Here is a 17,027-nt window from a genome sequence, read left to right as displayed (position 1 = left end):
AATGTTAAACAAATGCCAGCATGCACAGTTTTCTTTGTAGTCAAACTAATCATTGTACTGAGATCTTTAGGACCTCGTGGGGCCCGACTCGGATCCATAGTCATCGTGTTTTATGATGTCCGTTCCTGAGCGAGTGTATGAGTGATCTGTCGAAGGGTGGAGGCTGCTTTTACAACGTGGCTCAGGTGATGAAGTGCTCGCTGTAACTCTGTGTGTCTGCAGCCTGCTCATCACCTCCATGGGCCACGTGAAGCTGACAGACTTCGGCCTGTCCAAGATGGGCCTGATGAGCCTCACCACCAACCTGTACGAGGGACACATAGAGAAGGACGCCCGGGAGTTCCTCGACAAACAGGTAGGAGGAGCCGGCTCATTCATGTAGTACTGAATGGGCCACTTTACAGGACTGATTATAGCACTGATTAAAGGACTGACTGATGCACTTAGGACTGACTGGAGCACTGATCATAGGACTGACTGAGGCACTAATTATAGGACTGACTGGAGCACTGATTATAGGACTGACTGGAGCACTGATTATAGGACTGACTGGAGCACTGATGATAGGACTGACTCAAGCACTGATTATAGGACTGAGTGGAGCACTGATTATAGGACTGAGTGGAGCACTGATTATAGGACTAACTGGAGCACTGATTATAGGACTGAGTGGAGCACTGATTATAGGACTGAGTGGAGCACTGATTATAGGACTGACTGGAGCACTGATTATAGGACTGACTGGAGCACTGATTATAGGACTGACTGGAGCACTGATTATAGGACTGACTGAAGCACTGATTATAGGACTGACGGAAGCACTGATGATAGGACTGACTAAGGCACTAATTATAGAAATGAGTGGAGCACTAATTATAGGACTGACTATGTTGCTGATTATAGTGGTGCTGACCAACCTCTAATTATAGTCCTGATTATAGTACTGATTATACACTTACCATACCTTAAATACTATTACATGTATTAATATGGTATATTTACCATTACTACTACTTGTTATACCACTACGTTTACTTATTCTACAAATATTACTTCCTTTACTAATAATTTCCTTGACTTCTGCTACCGACCGTATGATGACTGAATGAGAGCACTTAGGGTCGAGGCTATGGGCTGTGTCCCCCCTGACACGTCTCAAGGGTCAGGGCCAGTCTGAGGCGGCCAGAGTGCATGCATGGTCACTCTGTGCTCACTGTACCGGGGGTTGCCCTTACTGGCTCCCTGGCTGCACCTTAAAGGAGCTGATCCATGATTAAAGGGTAGGGCGGCGTGTGTCTACCCTCCACGACTGTGAGGAGGATCCGTTGCAGGCCTGGCCGTCCTCTTCCAAGGCCCCGTCTCACTCAGCTCTGAGACTGGGGTAATTGAGAGCTTGTTGCCCTTGTGTTTGTTCTAGCCACTTTGCTCAAAGTCACCTTATGTGTTCTCACGTTCCATTATACGCACGTTGACCTACCCAAGAAGGCAATAGTTGTGAGTTTAGAGATGGTTTCTATGTCTAATCAGGTGGGACCCGTTGTACGAGAGATGGAGACCCCACCGTTTTATACAGATGCATTCTGGGTTAAAGAAAGGGTTGTAGAATTCAGATCAGGTTCCATTGACATTGATTGCTTATGTAAATGTGTCTTAAAACTACAGTTGGCAGTGCAACTCTGACAAAGCAGCTGTATACACAGGCATGGCATCAGTAGAGGTCATACATCATGACAATAAGATCATTAAGAGAGAGAAATGGTTCATTTGGACCCAACATGCGATATTATGTTGTTAATAATGCATGAATAAATTCATCATCCCACATCCAGAAAATCAAGGGAGGGTTTTTCCCCGTCCAGCTCGCACGCGTAAACAAGCAGTGGTGGGCTGCACGGGACGAGGATTATCCATTATGAAGACACAGCACCCTGAATCGGCCATGGGTGCCAGGATGAATGGATTCTTGCTGCTCCTCGTCCTCCAGCACAAAAGAGACATTCGGCAATTATAGTTATTGTTTGTTCCCCCAAATTAAACCAGTCATAATTAATCTGATTGGCCCACGAATCCTTCAGCCAACTGCGATAGCAGGGAGCATCTGTCTGACGGGGTGCAATCAGCTCACGCAGATAAACAGCCGGGGCCTCTCTGTGTTTCTATTAGAGTACACAACATGGTTTTATTATGGAGATGAGGGAGGCTTTTTTTCTCTTTCCTGTTTGTCTCTGGCCTAATGTCTATGTTGTAAGGCAGTGACACAGAACCTAGAATCATACGCACATATTCCAACCCATGCACACATCACACACACACACACACACACACACACACACACACACACACACACACACACACACACACACACACACACACACACACACACACACACACACACACACACATACACACACACACACACATATATAGACACAAACACAGACTGACATTTTACAGAAACACATACACACCCAAACACAAACACACACAGATACACAATCACGCACAAACACAAAAGTATTTTCATGTGTTTGTGCGCGTTGTGTGCGCACACATACCTGCGTGCTTTCGTACGTGAATGCTCATGCACATGCGCGTGTGTGTATGCGTGTGTTTCTCCCCCCAGGTGTGCGGCACCCCAGAGTACATCGCCCCGGAGGTGATCCTGCGGCAGGGCTACGGGAAGCCGGTGGACTGGTGGGCCATGGGCATCATCCTGTACGAGTTCCTGGTGGGCTGCGTGCCCTTCTTTGGGGACACCCCCGAGGAGCTCTTCGGCCAGGTGATCACAGGTGAGCACAGAGTACACACACGTCACGGGTGATCACAGGTGAGCGCGGCCTACAAACTCATCCAGGTGAGAGTAGGTAGGAAAGAGTCAAACCCGGCGTGCTCTCGATTGTTTTACTCATAAAATCAATGTCAACGTTACGTTCGTATTGGTGGTTAATGTGCGAAACATTGACAAAAGTATTTTATTGAAATGACAAAACATTTTATAGATGATGAAAAAACAATGCATCACAGTGGTTTTCGGTTATGCGTTTTGATAGACAATCATGAGATAGGTCGTGACATTTTGGTGTGGCTTAGCTTAGTATTTATTGTCGTAACCTCTTCCAAGGCACACATAACCATTTGAATCCACAGATAGAAGGAATTTATATTAAAATAATTCAAGGTTAGGGTATCGATCAGGACCCAAGGCACTGAGAGCATGTGATATAGATGACGTTTCTCAGAAATAACTTTGTTAATTTATTTATTCCCTTCAATGTTTTACTTATTTGCGTCCTATTTTACCTCATGTACTCCATTTAGATTGTCTGTTGATGGTAAAAGCAATTCCTCAAGGGTCAGCAATCCTCAAAATAACTGCCTGTGTTGTAGCACACTTCAAAATAAAAGCTCTCTGTTCCCTGCTTGACTCTGATTGGCCCCTGCCAGACGACATTGTGTGGCCTGATGGAGAGGAGGCCCTGCCTGCCGACTCCGAGGCCCTGATCTCAACCCTGCTGCAGACCAACCCCCTCATGAGGCTGGGCACAGGTACTGTAGGGGCCCGGGCCCTCTGCTTATGTTACCGCTCCCATCTGGATAACGCCACGCAGGTCCGTTAGTGGAGACTAGAATAATATTACTTTATGTTAGAGACGTTGTGGAGCTACAGCTTTCCAATTGTTATGATCATATTCTTCTTCCTCTTCTTCATCTTCGTTTCCTTCTTCTTCCTCTTCTTCTTCTTTTTCTTCTTCTTCCTCATCTTCTTCTGTTTCTCCTTCTGTTTCACTTTTCTTTCTTCTTCTTCTTCTTCTTCATCTTTTATCTTCTTCTTCTTCCTCTTCTTCCTCTGCCTCTTCATGGTAGTAGTAGTTGTCGTATTCTTTTCCGGTCAACCTTACAGCCCAGTTGTATTATGTGACCTGATTGGCCGCGCTTTGAGAGGCCAGCGCTTCAGCTCTGTAGGAATACAGCGTCCTCGATTGGCAACCGTTGGCAACCCTGTGTGTGTTTGTGTGTGTGTGTGTGTGTGTGTGTGTGTGTGTGTGTGTGTGTGTGTGTGTGTGTGTGTGTGTGTGTGTGTGTGTGTGTGTGTGTGTGTGTGTGTGTGTGTGTATGCCACCAGGGGGAGCGTTCGAAGTGAAGCAGCATCCGTTCTTCTCTGATCTGGACTGGAACAGCCTGCTGAGGCAGAAGGCCGAGTTCATCCCACACCTGGAGTCCGAGGAGGACACCAGCTACTTTGACAGTAAGTGTGTGTGTGTGTGTGTGTGTGTGTGTGTGTGTGTGTGTGTGTGTGTGTGTGTGTGTGTGTGTGTGTGTGTGTGTGTGTGTGTGTGTGTGTGTGTGTGTGTGTGTGTGTGTGTGTGCACCTACACTGCGTTCAACTTGTTCCCAACCTCTGCTTTCTAAACCATCATCTCACTTCCTTGTCCCCTCTCTCTCTGTCTCTCTCTCTCTCTGTTTCCTCCCCCCTTGGTGCCGTCTCCCCCGTGGTCTCCCAGCGCGGTCCGAGCGTTACCGCCATATCAACGCGTACGAGGAGGACGACACCAACGACGACGAGCCCGTGGAGATCAGACAGTTCTCCTCCTGCTCACCGCGCTTCAGCAAGGTGCCGTCTCCCCCTACCCCCTAACAGAGCGGCCCGCACGTGGTCAGCGGTCGGCGCCATCCCATAATGCATTGGGACAAAGTGGGGCTCCGAGGCCCCGACCTAGCGTGGTCAAGCTAGCGTTATCAATTTTCACCTCTGACCCCGGTGGACACCGACCTGGTCAATGCGTGGCCAATCACATCACAGCTTTGCTTGATGTTGCTAATACAGACGTAATCGAAACGCAAACTCAACCTGTGTCGGCTGGCGCCAAACGCACAACCTAGCATCTGATGCCGTGCTGAAAGCTTGTGGTGTGATCACCCCTCGACACTCTCTTCAAGGTGGAGTCAGAGTTGGGTTCCTGCTGGCGATCAGCACTCCACTCAGTGCAACAAAACAGTTCATCTAATGGCAGCGGCGGCGGCTTTTCTGATTAAACTTTATTTTCAACGTGGGAGTTTAATTAGCATTTCAACAGCTCTCTATTACAGATACCATGCTTTCTGCCTCAAATGACGGCATTGCTCGGATATGTGTCGAAACAAAAAGCCGAACGATATGTTAGAATATGCTATGGCTTTGCACAAGCTGGCACAATATTTTGGTTGCCATGCATTCGTCTTGTCCTGAATGATGCTATCCTCTAGCTGCAGACCCCTTCAGTTTGTGTCTTTGAAAAGGGAAGGAGCTCCCTTCAAGGCAGCCCTGCTCTGCGCATCTCATCTCGTAAACCGTCGGGTGTGGACCACAAAGCCTTCCCGAATCGTCTGTCCCGAGAGCTGCTTCTGAACGCATATGCTCCTTTCATCCTTTCAAGGCAGCGTGTTCTCTTCTCTCTCTCGTCTCACCACATTTTCATCCTTTTCTGTGCGTCTTTCATGCTACGGTTATTTATTTCTCGCTTTATTTTAAAATACTTTCTCTGTCCACCTCTGTGGACTGTTTTCATTTCACAAGAAAAATAAGAATTGAAACCAGCCCCACTGTCAGAACAACTTCCCAATGTTTAGAGGATCAAGGAGAGAAGAGGAACTGAGAGAGAACGAGGTCCATGTTTGCCGAAGGAAGCAGAACAGGTTGACGCGTGACTGATTTGAAAAGCGCCAACCGTTTCAGACATCATCGGGTCGCCGAGTGAATCTTTCAGTGTGGTGTCAGAAACCCTGACCCTCGCCTCTGTTCGCTCTCCACTCTGGATTGGCTTTTTTATATCACCTTGCCATGCTCCTCTTCGACCATTTCAATTCCCATTTGCCCTCTCTTTCTCTCCCTCAGCACACTCTATTAACCATGGTCACTTTCAGTCCGCCCCCTCTCCCCTCGCTCCTCTAACATTCTCCTTCAGCATGGGAGTTTTCAAGTCTCTCCCTCCTCCTCCTCCTCCTCCTCCAGATTCTCCTGTGCTCACCTGTTGTCTGTCTCCTCTCTGGGCTCTCCTCTCTGGATCCAGGAAGGAGGAGAGGTAGATCCTTGAGTACACAGGATGTGCTTCACCTCCCGTGATTGGAGTAGAGAGAGGTGTGAAGGGCTCTTGGGCCCTATAGCGCAGGATACGCTGTATCAGATTCACACCCACCCCTGCCCACTCACACACAGCCACACAAGGTGCACTGCCCTCTCCGCCCAACAAACACTTTGCATGTTAATGTAGAACGCTTAAATAGTCTCACAGAGCTGTCCTTACCTTATCCTTTCAGAGAGTCTTTTATTATATATTTTATTAACCGGGTCAAGAACCGCCTGCTTGTCAGTGACAGGTCTTGATTGACATGCAAGCACAACCAGTACGGACACACTCCAGAATCAGCACTCGGTTATAGAAATTTGAAAGTGGATGTACAACAGTTGCTCATCGGTCTAGGAACCGAATAAACCCATGGATGTTAATAAGAGGATGGCTACATAAGAGCCCTGCTTTAACCATGTTTACTAATGGATCAGCTGGAACAGCAGCTGTGTTGACGCTCCATCTCATTTGACGTGATGCTGTGTTCTGCGAAGCCTCCTATCCGCTGAAGACTTGCTTGGTTTTTTTCCTCAAATGGAAAATCAACGTGTTCATCAGATATAAAAAAAAAAAAGAAGATAAATAAAAAAGAGATAAAAAACGCATCAGCCAATGCATCCAAATGTAAGACTGAGGTAAGACCTCTCACACCACTGTGCTCCAAAACCCCACTTCAACCACCCACCGACATTCAGGTCCTGCAGTCAACCGCTCGCTGTTTCCACTTCCATTTGAATCCCCCGGTCTCAGTGTGTTGTGCGACGCGGCGTCCTTGGGTCCTCTCAGCACGCTGGCACTGCCACTGCGGGTCCTTGGCCATTCCCCTTCCCGAAAACCGTTGGTCTCCACACGACCTCCACGCCGCCCTACGCCCCCCCCCCTCCTACCCTCCGACCAGCGGCCTCCGGTCAGACGCGACCACCGTATGTGTCCCTTTCGGATGCACTGCACTGAACTCATCCCAATAAGAAGCAGTGGCTGAATCCATCGTGTCTGTCACAGCTCCCAGACATCACACATCATGGGATCTGGGACTCAGCAGTCACACCGGGCTCTGGGGAGAGACCTCAGCCTGGGCCAGATACCGACCCAATACTGAAAGGGGTGGAGTTACGCCTTCTTCCCTGTTCCATAACGGAGGAATGGTCTACCGAAGAGATACTTATTTGCAGATGAAGCATTCAATGGTAGAACTTTTGAAACATGTATTTCTACAGTGAACCGTCTACATGGTGTTTGTTTAAAACCTTGACAAACACTTTCTCTAAGAACTGGACAGGATGTTTTAGCTGTTTTAGATGACTTCTACTGGCTTGAATTTGTTTTCTCTGCTAGCAGATTACACGCTTTTATAGCCCCGTCTCCAGCGACATGATTGGTTGAAACAAACAGATTCGAGCTCATCGGCTATGAAATATGATATTAAGAATCTTCAGATTCCGATTTTATCTTAGAGATATTATTTGATTATTCTCAGGTTCATTGTCCTCCTGACCTCTCTCTCTCCCTCCCTCCTTCCCTCTCTTCTCTCCCTCTCTCTCTCTCTCTCTCTCTCTCTCTCTCTCTCTATCCCTCTCTCTCTCTCTCTCTCTCTCTCTCTCTCTCTCTCTCTCTCTCTCTCTCTCTCTCTCTCTCTCTCTCTCTCTCTCTCTCTCTCTCTCTCTCTCTCTCTCTCTCTCTCCTCTCTCTCTCTCTCTCTCTCTCTCCTCTCTCTCTCTCTCCTCTCTCTCTCTCTCTCTCTCTCTCTCTCTCTCCCCTCTCTCTCTCCTCTCTCTCTCTCTCTCTCTCCTCTCTCTCTCTCTCTATCCCTCTCTCTCTCTCTCTCTCTCTCTCTCTCTCTCTCTCTCTCTCTCTCTCTCTCTGTCTCTCTCTCTCTCTCTCTCTCTCTCTCTCTCTCTCTCTCTCTCTCTCTCTCTCTTTCTCTCTCCCCTCCTCTCTGGCGCCATCTGCAGGTGTACAGCAGCATGGAGCATCTCTCCCAGCTGGAGCAGAAGGGCAGCAGCAGCTCGGTGACCCGGCGCGAGCACCGGGGCTCCCGGGAAGAGAAGAAGTCCAAGAGAGAGAGCCTGGGCAGCTTCGGCATGAGGGACAAGAGCTGGAGGACCAGCTCCCCCGAGATGTAGGTGGTGTGGGTGTTGGCGTGGGCGTGTTGGGGTGGGTTCTATTAACAGCCTTATTGTACCGACAGCGATATATTGTTTCACTTTCTTATGACAAATGCATTGTAAGTCGCTATGGATAAAAGCGTCTGCTAATTGCCCTCAATGTAAATGTACATGTAATGTTAAAATAGATTCTGTAGAACTAACCCTGTCACCGACTCAACCATTCCCCTCTGACAGGAGAAATGTTCAGGAAGAAGCGAAAAGCAAACAAACAGGAGCTTAACTGTCCATTATTCAGTCATCTAAGCCTTGTGATTATTGTTATATATACAGGATGGCTGTTGCCCCTCCCCCCCATAGCATAAGGGTGTGTAAGGGCTGAGAATCAAAGGAAGCCAGGGTAACCTAGCGAGAGGTTACCCTGCTGACCTCTAGCTAGTCTAGACCACGGGTTAGTTAGCCTACTCTTGCTAGCTGGTCCGTCCCTGTCGGGGGGCCGAGGCAGAGCTAACCGTCGGTCTCCGTGTGGCAGGAAGCGTCTGTCCTGCTCCGAGTCCCTGTACTCGGAGGGGGACTCCAGCCCCCCGCTGGGGGCGCGCCGCCGCTTCTCCGCCCTGATGGACACCCACCGCTTCGCCTCGCCGATGGAGGGCGAGCCGGACCCCCTGTCCCGCCAGACCCCCGTCAAGGCCCGCGGGACCTCGCTGGACGGGGCCTTCGGGGCCCCGCCCCTCAGCCTGCTGGAGCAGAGGGCCGCCCCCCGGGAGGCCAACGCCGCCCCCCCCCTCGGCCTGACGGAGCCCCGCGGCGGCGGCCCCAAGGAGGCCGACGGAGCAGGTAGTTGGGGGGGGGGGGGGGGTGGTGGGTCCCGATGCTGATGTGGTACTGAGACAAGGTGCTCACGGTCTTGGTTAAGGCTCTCAGAGTGTCAGCTACCTTCTATATGTTTTGTTTCTTTTGTTTTGTTTTATCTGACATTAAGCTGAATAGCTAAGCGGCTAGAGTGTTGGGACACCCAGACAAAAGCAGAAGTCAGATCACATAGTTCTCCTTTCTTAGATTCCTCAGGCTCACATTCTCCTGAAGACAAGCAGCTGGATTCAAACATCCGGGGATGCTGTTGAATCAGTCTGAATAGTAAAATAGCATGGGACACCCTTGAACGATGATATCACCCTAGTCTAAAACCATGCCCACACGAAAATATGCATATATTATTGATTTATTAGCTCTGTTATTCGACTTGCATTCTATTATTTCCTTGAATCTTAACGGATACTGAATACTGAATACTGAATACTGAATACTGAATACTGCGACTCTTGATGCTGGATGCACAGAATCCGACTGTGATGCGCAGTACATACATCTGATTACCAGTCACTTTAGACAGTAGTGTCTGTTAAAGGCTGTAATGCTATAGAGTCTGAGGAGACGCACTGTATAGGAGTGCAGCAGACTGTGCGGCAGACAGACGGTCGGCCTGGAGAAGTATATAACACTAACGTAATAAAGTGTGAGTGAGGAAACACTGGGAGGGATGGGAGAGAACGGAGAGAGGAGGTGAGAGGGAGAGGGTAAACCTGACAAGAGCAAAAAAAGAAATCCTAACAGCCCCAACAGTTAGTATTTATAGCTTGAGTTTATGCGCGTGAGTAAACAGATGACACAGACACAGTTTCACTTTCCGTTACTCTTCCGCTGTGGCCCTCCACTCTTTCCCACCCTCCTCGACTCCTCACCATACCACCCTCTCCGGTCCCTTTCTCCGATCCGTAGACCCCAAGCCCCCGAGGCCAGGGGAGGGACCGCCGGCCCCCGGCCACGCCGACCCCGGCCTGGACCAGGACGTGGTGGCCCCTCTGTTCGACCACCAGGGGCCCCGGGCCACCAACGACCTGGTCCTACGGCGGGCAAGGCACCAGCAGATGTCGGGGGACGGGCCCGAGAAGCGGGCCTCCAGGGCGGGGAACAAGGTCACCAAGTCGGCCTCGGCGACCGCCCTCTCCGTCATCATCCCCGCAGGTACGGACCGGGGGCCCCAACGGACTCACAGTGAGGTCCACTAGACGCGTCGTAGATTTAGGAGTGTGATCGTGTAACTGAAGAGGGATCGCTGTTCCTTTAACTGGGTGAGGCTGTTTGTATCTGTTGTCCCTCTTCTGTGGACAGGGGACGGCCCGGGGAACAGATCGCGTCGTATTGATTCATTTTATGGGTCCCAGGGGGGGGAATGGTTGTTACCTTTACAAATGTAACTGTGTCACTGAAGTGTGATAGCGGCCCCTTAAACAGGGTGTGCTTGTGTGTATCAATAGGGCCTTGTCTGGTTTTATCGTGATCTGTTTTGCTTCCTTGTCTCTGGTCTGCCGTCTCTTTGTTTGCAGTCTAGGCCAGGTCTTCCTCTGTAAATAGGTTTTAAGATCTTCCTTTTAGATCTTTGCTCATAAATAAAAAAAGTACAAATTGTAAAGTAGGGAAATGGCTCTGCTGAAGCTCCTAGAAGGGCAGAGCAGAATAGATTGGAGTAAAACACAAGGATGTGTGCAGAACGCAAAGAAAATACAAACATAGAAAACAATCTAGGAAAAATGTACAATATGTACATTATATCTTAGCAAGCAAATAAAATGTGCATATAGAAATGTAAAATATTCAATATTCATATTGCTATAGAAGTGTCATCATTGCTATAAAAAGGTTTAGATAAGATTACGTGTGCAAACATAATTGTTTAAACCGAGCTGTTAGACTAGCTTCCCTCTCCACCTCTGTGTTCCCCTCTGTGTGACTTCCTTTCTCTCTCCCTCCCTCCAGTGGAGCACTATGGGAGCTTCTCCCCGCTGGCCAGCCCCATGTCCCCCTGCTCCTTCTCCTCCAACCCCTCCTCCCGGGACTCCTCCCCCAGCCGGGACTTCTGCCCGGCGGTCAGCGTGCTGCGCTCCCCCATCACCATCCACCGCTCGGGGAAGAAGTACGGCTTCACGCTGCGGGCCATCCGGGTCTACATCGGGGACAGCGACGTCTACAGCGTGCACCACATCGTCTGGGTGAGGCTCCGGGGGGGGTCCACTGCTGGGTGGTTGCTGGGGGGGGTTGCTGGTTCAATGCCTGGGTCCTTGGCGAGTGCCGGGGACAGCAGAGAAGAAGCGATCAGGCGGGTTTGTACAGGGTTGATGTTTTGGATGCATGCACATGTTCTTTAAGGCAATAACTCAGCGTTCTGTTGCTGTTTTAAAATACTTCAGAGTCTGATATTATGTGCAGCAACAGTGAGCTTTTGACCGTGTCTCATGACAGCATGTGGAGGACACCGGTCCTGCCCAGGAGGCGGGGCTATGTGCCGGTGACCTCATCACCCACGTCAACGGCGAGTCCGTCCACGGATTGGTCCACACCGAGGTGGTGGAGCTCATCCTGAAGGTACGGGGGAGGGGTGAAGTCACGCACTGGGCACTGGACTCGCGGGCGGGTCCTCCTCCACTCACAGCTGGGGTTCTAGTTCCGTGGAGAATGTCTATTCATGGTTATATCTGAGGCCCAGCCGTGTCCTCTTAGGGCGACCAGTTCTCAACACCATCCATTCATTTGGAATCAGCCAATGGAAATGACATGGGTTGTTTATGAGGAATATGACTGTATTCTGCTTTATGTATGGTTAACAATAGGGGGGCAGGGGATAGGCTCAAGAGGTTAGGGGGGTTGTTCGACTTCCAGAGGAAAAGCACTGGGTTCGATCCCCAGTCAACTGAACATCATATTCAGATTTGATCCATTTAAGTATCAGAAAATATTAACCCCAAACAATCACGTGTGTGATTGTGTGTGTGTGTGATTGTGTGTGTGTGTGTGTGTGTGTGTGTGTGTGTGTGTGTGTGTGTGTGTGTGTTTGTGTGTGTGTGTGTGTGTGTGTGTCTCTGTGTGTGTGTGTCTGTGTGTGTGTGTCTGTGTGTGTGTGTGTGTTTGTTGCAGAGTGGGAACAAGGTGACCGTGACCACCACTCCCTTTGAGAACACCTCCATCAAGGTGGGGCCGGCCAGGAAGGCCAGCTACAAGTGTAAGATGGCCCGGCGCAACAGGAAGACCCCGGCCAGGGAGAGCCAAGACATGTAGGGGACTGCTCTATGAAATCCTATCAAACAATGTTATGGCTATGGCTGTGTCGCCAGGCGTTACATTAGATCAGGTCGGATTAGGTCATGCTATTACTGATGAAAATATATTCGTCATATATATGAAGAATATCATATATAAAGTAAAGTAAAGGAATAATAGTAGTGATATAAGTTATATTGGTAGTAATTGTTCAATGTATTTCGAAATTAACCTGTAGCCAATTTGGAGCCGCAGCAACATATACATGTTCACACATTCTATATGATCAATATATATATATATATATATATATATATTGTGAATAGAGAATGTTACGCAAAAATCAATAATAACACAAATTCCGACTAATATTGTTTTACGGCCTCTTCAACATGCAATGCTCTCAGTGAAGCAGGCTGTATCTTCAGCAGCATGGACGTTCTGACCACCGTGTTTCTGACGCAGCGTCTCCTCCGGGCTGGCGTCCTGCGGTAAGAAGCGGAGCTCCTTGTTCCGCAAGATCACCAAGCAGTCCAACCTGCTGCACACCAGCCGCAGCCTGTCCTCGCTCAACCGCTCGCTGTCCTCCAGCGACAGCCTGCCCGCCTCCCCCACCCACGCCCTCTCCGCCCGCTCCCCCACGCAGGCCTACCGCGGCGCAGCCGAGACCCCGGGGGCCTACCTGGGTAGGCACCTGTTCGTTTGGTTCGGTGTGTGATAGCCTCTCCCAGGGGCGAGGTGTCTCGCTCGAGGGCTTCGAGGGTTGCGTCTCTTTTGAGGTTTGGCCACTGATGTCACTCTGGCCATGGCATGGCAGTCATTGATTTCCAAATATGGCCTTTTAGTTTATCCTAAATCTCTATCCAATCACAATGACACTCTTGATCTCTTCCTTCATTCGTCAAGTAGAAACCGATTGTGACCTCACAAGGTCAGGACGGTATCACGAGGCCATCGATTTTCAGTTCTGCGTTTTTCTGGTTCTGTTTTTCGGTTTCGTTAATTAAATACCAGTGGTAACGGTGGGAAGTGAATCAAAGTTCACACAAAGTCTGGTGAAGTCACGTTAACGCTTTCCCCGTTGGACTGTTTTCTTCTGATAACTATTGTAATGAGCTAACATCTCTCTCTCCCCCCCCCCCTCCAGGGACCTCGCCCCAGAGCAGCTCCCCGGCCTCCAGCACCCCCAACTCCCCGGCCGCCCAGCAGCACATGAGGCCCAGCTCGCTGCACGGCCTCTCCCCGAAGCTGCAGCGCCAGTACCGCTCGGCCCGCTGCAAGTCGGCCGGCAACATCCCGCTGTCCCCGCTGGCCCACACGCCCTCCCCCACCCAGGCGTCCCCGCCCACGCTGCCGGGCCACACCGTGGGCAGCTCCAACACCACCCAGACCTTCCCCGCCAAGCTGCACTCCTCGCCCCCCGTGGTGCGGCCGCGGCCCAAGAGCGCCGAGCCCCCGCGCTCGCCGCTCCTCAAGCGGGTGCAGTCGGCGGAGAAGCTGGGCTCCCCGCTGCTGGGCCAGCCCGGCGCCACGGGGGGCCTGGGGGGCCCGCTGCGCAAGCACAGCCTGGAGGCCCAGCACTCGGACTACCGCAAGGACGTGTTCCTGTGCGAGGGCGGCCTCCAGAGCCTGCTGGAGACGGACGGGGAGAGCCTGCCGCCGCCGCCGCCGGCGACGCCGCCCCCGCACATGGCCCCGGGCTCCATGTCGCCGTCGTCGTCGGGGTCGTCAGGGGTCGTCGTCGTCCATCGCCCCGGAGACCGGCGTGCTGAAGCCCGCCAGGAGGCTGGGCCGGCAGGAGTCGCCGCTCAGCAGGGAGACCCTCCTGGCCGGGAGGGAGAGGGAGAGGGAGAGGGAGAGGGAGAGGGAGAGGGAGAGGGAGAGGGAGAGCGAGGTGGAGCGAGAGAGGGAACGACACAATGAGCGAGAGAGGGAATACAAGGCAGCCCTCGAGGCGTCTGAGACCCAGTCGTCGCTGCACAGAAGGCTTGGCACCAGCCACTCCCCCGTCGGCCTGCAGAGCTTCAAACTGCAGTCCCAGAGCGGGGCGGTCGCCAAACCTCCGACTCCCGGTACGCCGACCAGGATCCCCGCGGGCCTTGGCGGGCTCCGGGGCCACGATAAGAGCAGTGAGGGCCCCGGCGATCTGTCTCCAAAACAACACCAACAGGACATGAAACCGTTTTCCAACGCCAGTTATCTGCAGCAGAACCAGGTGATCAGAACTGAACCGAAACACACGGGGGACTCCCGGTCGGGGGCCGGCTGGCCCGGGCTACCCAGCGGGGGTAAGAACCCAAACGCTAACCTCCCTCCGGAGCAAAGCACCTGCATGTCGACGGGGGGAGGGGCGACCGCCATGAACAAACCCTTCAGGGCCCAGGCCGCGGGCAAGAGTGGCGCGGACAGCAACGGCCTGAAGAGCTCCGACCTGGGCTCCAAGAGCCCCAAGCTCGCGGCGCGGGTCCTGGCCCCCGTGGTCCCGCCCCACGGCCAGCCCCTGTCCCTGGGCAAGGGCAGGCCGGGCCTGGGCCCCGTCAACTGCTACCGGGGCACGCTGGACTGGGAGGACAAGTGCCGCCTGGAGGTGGTGGAGGAGGGCTCCCCCAGCCCCTCCCCCTCCCCCACCGCCACGGCGCCCTCGCTCTGCGGGCCATCGCTCTGCAAGGCGCGGCCCGCCTCCCCCGGCGACAAGACCAGCTTCGTCTCCCAGCTGACGTCCGTGGCCAAGACGGTCCTGGGGCCCATCAAGATGGTGACCCAGGACGTGGTGAGGAGCCGGGACCAGCCGCCCCGGGCGCCGGAGGAGAGGCAGGGGGGCGCGGTGTCGTCGCAGCCCGAGCAGCAGGGGCCGACAGGGAGTGGCTCCGCCACGCCCAAAGCAAAATGGGACCCGGTAGAGGGGCCGGGGAAGGGGCCCCCGAGGGACAAAGACATGCCTTTTGAGAGAACAGTGCAGCAGAAGACAAGCACCTGAAAGGAAACATTGTACATTCCCTAGCTCTGAGTGTGTCGGGCACTTCATGAGTGGATTCCAGCTGCGGTCTCCTCTAGAATCAGGGTCGGTCAAAACAGCTGCCACAACGGTGCATTCTCTGTTGTTTTTTTTCTAAGCTAAAGTATCTATTTAATATATCAGAATCCTCCATGTTGTGTAGACCTCTATATCAGATGTGTGTCTGTGCGTGTGCGTGGCCGGGTGTCTGTGTGAATGCATGTATTACGATACGTATGTATTATAGGTACACAAAGGTCGAAAAGTGCTTTACCAATCAAAACATGCTGAATACTGTGAATACCAAATCCTACTCTATTTTGCACTTTTCTTTGCAGAATTTCTTTTCACGTTAATCGAAAAGGACAATGTGGAAAACTCACAAGTAACAAATGGGTTACAAACAAACAAACTGCGATTGTTGGCATAACCCAGAACAACCAACGCCGCGTTAGGAATTAAAAGTTGTCAGTGAGTCCGTAGCGACTCGGCAGCGGAGCAGCGGTCCAAACGGGTTGACCCGTGGAGGAAGGCGTTGTGCAGTTAATGTCCCATCACGCCGCATGTCCTCGCCGTCCTCTGTTTCTCTGTGTCTTCCTGGGTCCAGATGGTGGCGTTGGGCGGCCATCTTGGCTCCGTTTCCAGGGGTTGCAGTAGAGCCGGTTGCAGCTGGTCTCTGGGGCGGAGCTTATCTCTGTCTCACAGGACGGCCACCAGCGGCCCAGCTGCTGAGTCATCCTCTGACGCTCACAATGCTTCATATACATACACACACCCACACACACGCTTACAGGCAGGCACACACACACACACACACACACACACACACACACACACACACACACACACACACACACACACACACACACACACACACAAACAATGCATACATACATGTGCATACACTGACAAGCACACACACACACACACACAAACACATAGCATGCACAAACATTCCCAAACACAAAAATACAGCCACACACAGATAGCCTACGCACACACATGCAGGAAACATACAAACACACACAGCATACACATACAGTACACCTACACAAACAAGAACACACACACAAACACACATTTGGCCATGCATACTTAAACACACACACACACATGAATATATAACAAACACACCATGCACACAAGTGCACATAGACACAGACAAACAACAAACACAACAAACACATTGACAAACATTGGCATGACAGCGAATGAACAGAGGGAGGAAAGATTGGTTAAAATATGATCTCATTCAACCAGTGAAGCTGACCCAGTTTCATAGTTTTATCTACGGTTGTATTATTTTTGTGTCTATCAAGTGAGTCAAATTTTACAATCAAATCACCGAAGACCGTCCTTGTAGATAGCTGTAGAGCCCAGGTACCATAGGAGTGCTGTAACTTTGTACAGCACAATCATGCATTCATTTGATGAAGCCAAAACACACAAGAACGTAGATGTAGCATTATGTTTTTTCACTGAAAGGGCGTCCACTAGATAAGGTTGTATTTATTGTACATAATGATCCTGCAAACAAAGGGAACTCAACTCAAAAAATGGTTGGCCTCCATAGAAAAAGGTTTAACTCATTATACTGTTCAGTAGGAGAATTCTCGGAATATGAAGTCAGAGATGAGATACACCACGACGAAGGATACAAATGGACCCACGGCATAACAGAACATCTAAATTTCGCACAGTCTGGCCTTGCTATTTTTTTCAGTCTCA

General features: G+C 51.2%; 1 protein-coding gene across 1 annotated transcript in view; it reads left to right on the top strand.

The window, feature by feature from the left end:
- The window catches only part of LOC115541067 (microtubule-associated serine/threonine-protein kinase 1-like), a 64,867-nt gene extending 49,072 nt beyond the window's left edge, over positions 1 to 15,795 (top strand). Inside the window, 14 exon segments of the mRNA XM_030352808.1 lie at positions 223 to 355; positions 2,624 to 2,789; positions 3,445 to 3,546; positions 4,124 to 4,246; positions 4,503 to 4,612; positions 8,057 to 8,223; positions 8,742 to 9,046; positions 9,989 to 10,234; positions 11,027 to 11,259; positions 11,510 to 11,632; positions 12,182 to 12,318; positions 12,770 to 12,990; positions 13,452 to 14,038; positions 14,040 to 15,795. Of these exon segments, the coding sequence (XP_030208668.1) occupies positions 223 to 355; positions 2,624 to 2,789; positions 3,445 to 3,546; positions 4,124 to 4,246; positions 4,503 to 4,612; positions 8,057 to 8,223; positions 8,742 to 9,046; positions 9,989 to 10,234; positions 11,027 to 11,259; positions 11,510 to 11,632; positions 12,182 to 12,318; positions 12,770 to 12,990; positions 13,452 to 14,038; positions 14,040 to 15,281 (3,895 nt within the window). The 3' untranslated portion in view covers positions 15,282 to 15,795.
- Positions 15,796 to 17,027: the final 1,232 nt, after the last annotated feature.

The sequence above is a fragment of the Gadus morhua genome, chromosome 3 (genome assembly GCF_902167405.1).
Source record: "Gadus morhua chromosome 3, gadMor3.0, whole genome shotgun sequence".
NCBI classification, from domain to species: Eukaryota; Metazoa; Chordata; class Actinopteri; order Gadiformes; family Gadidae; genus Gadus; species Gadus morhua.
This window is presented reverse-complemented; position numbering and strand designations above follow the sequence as displayed.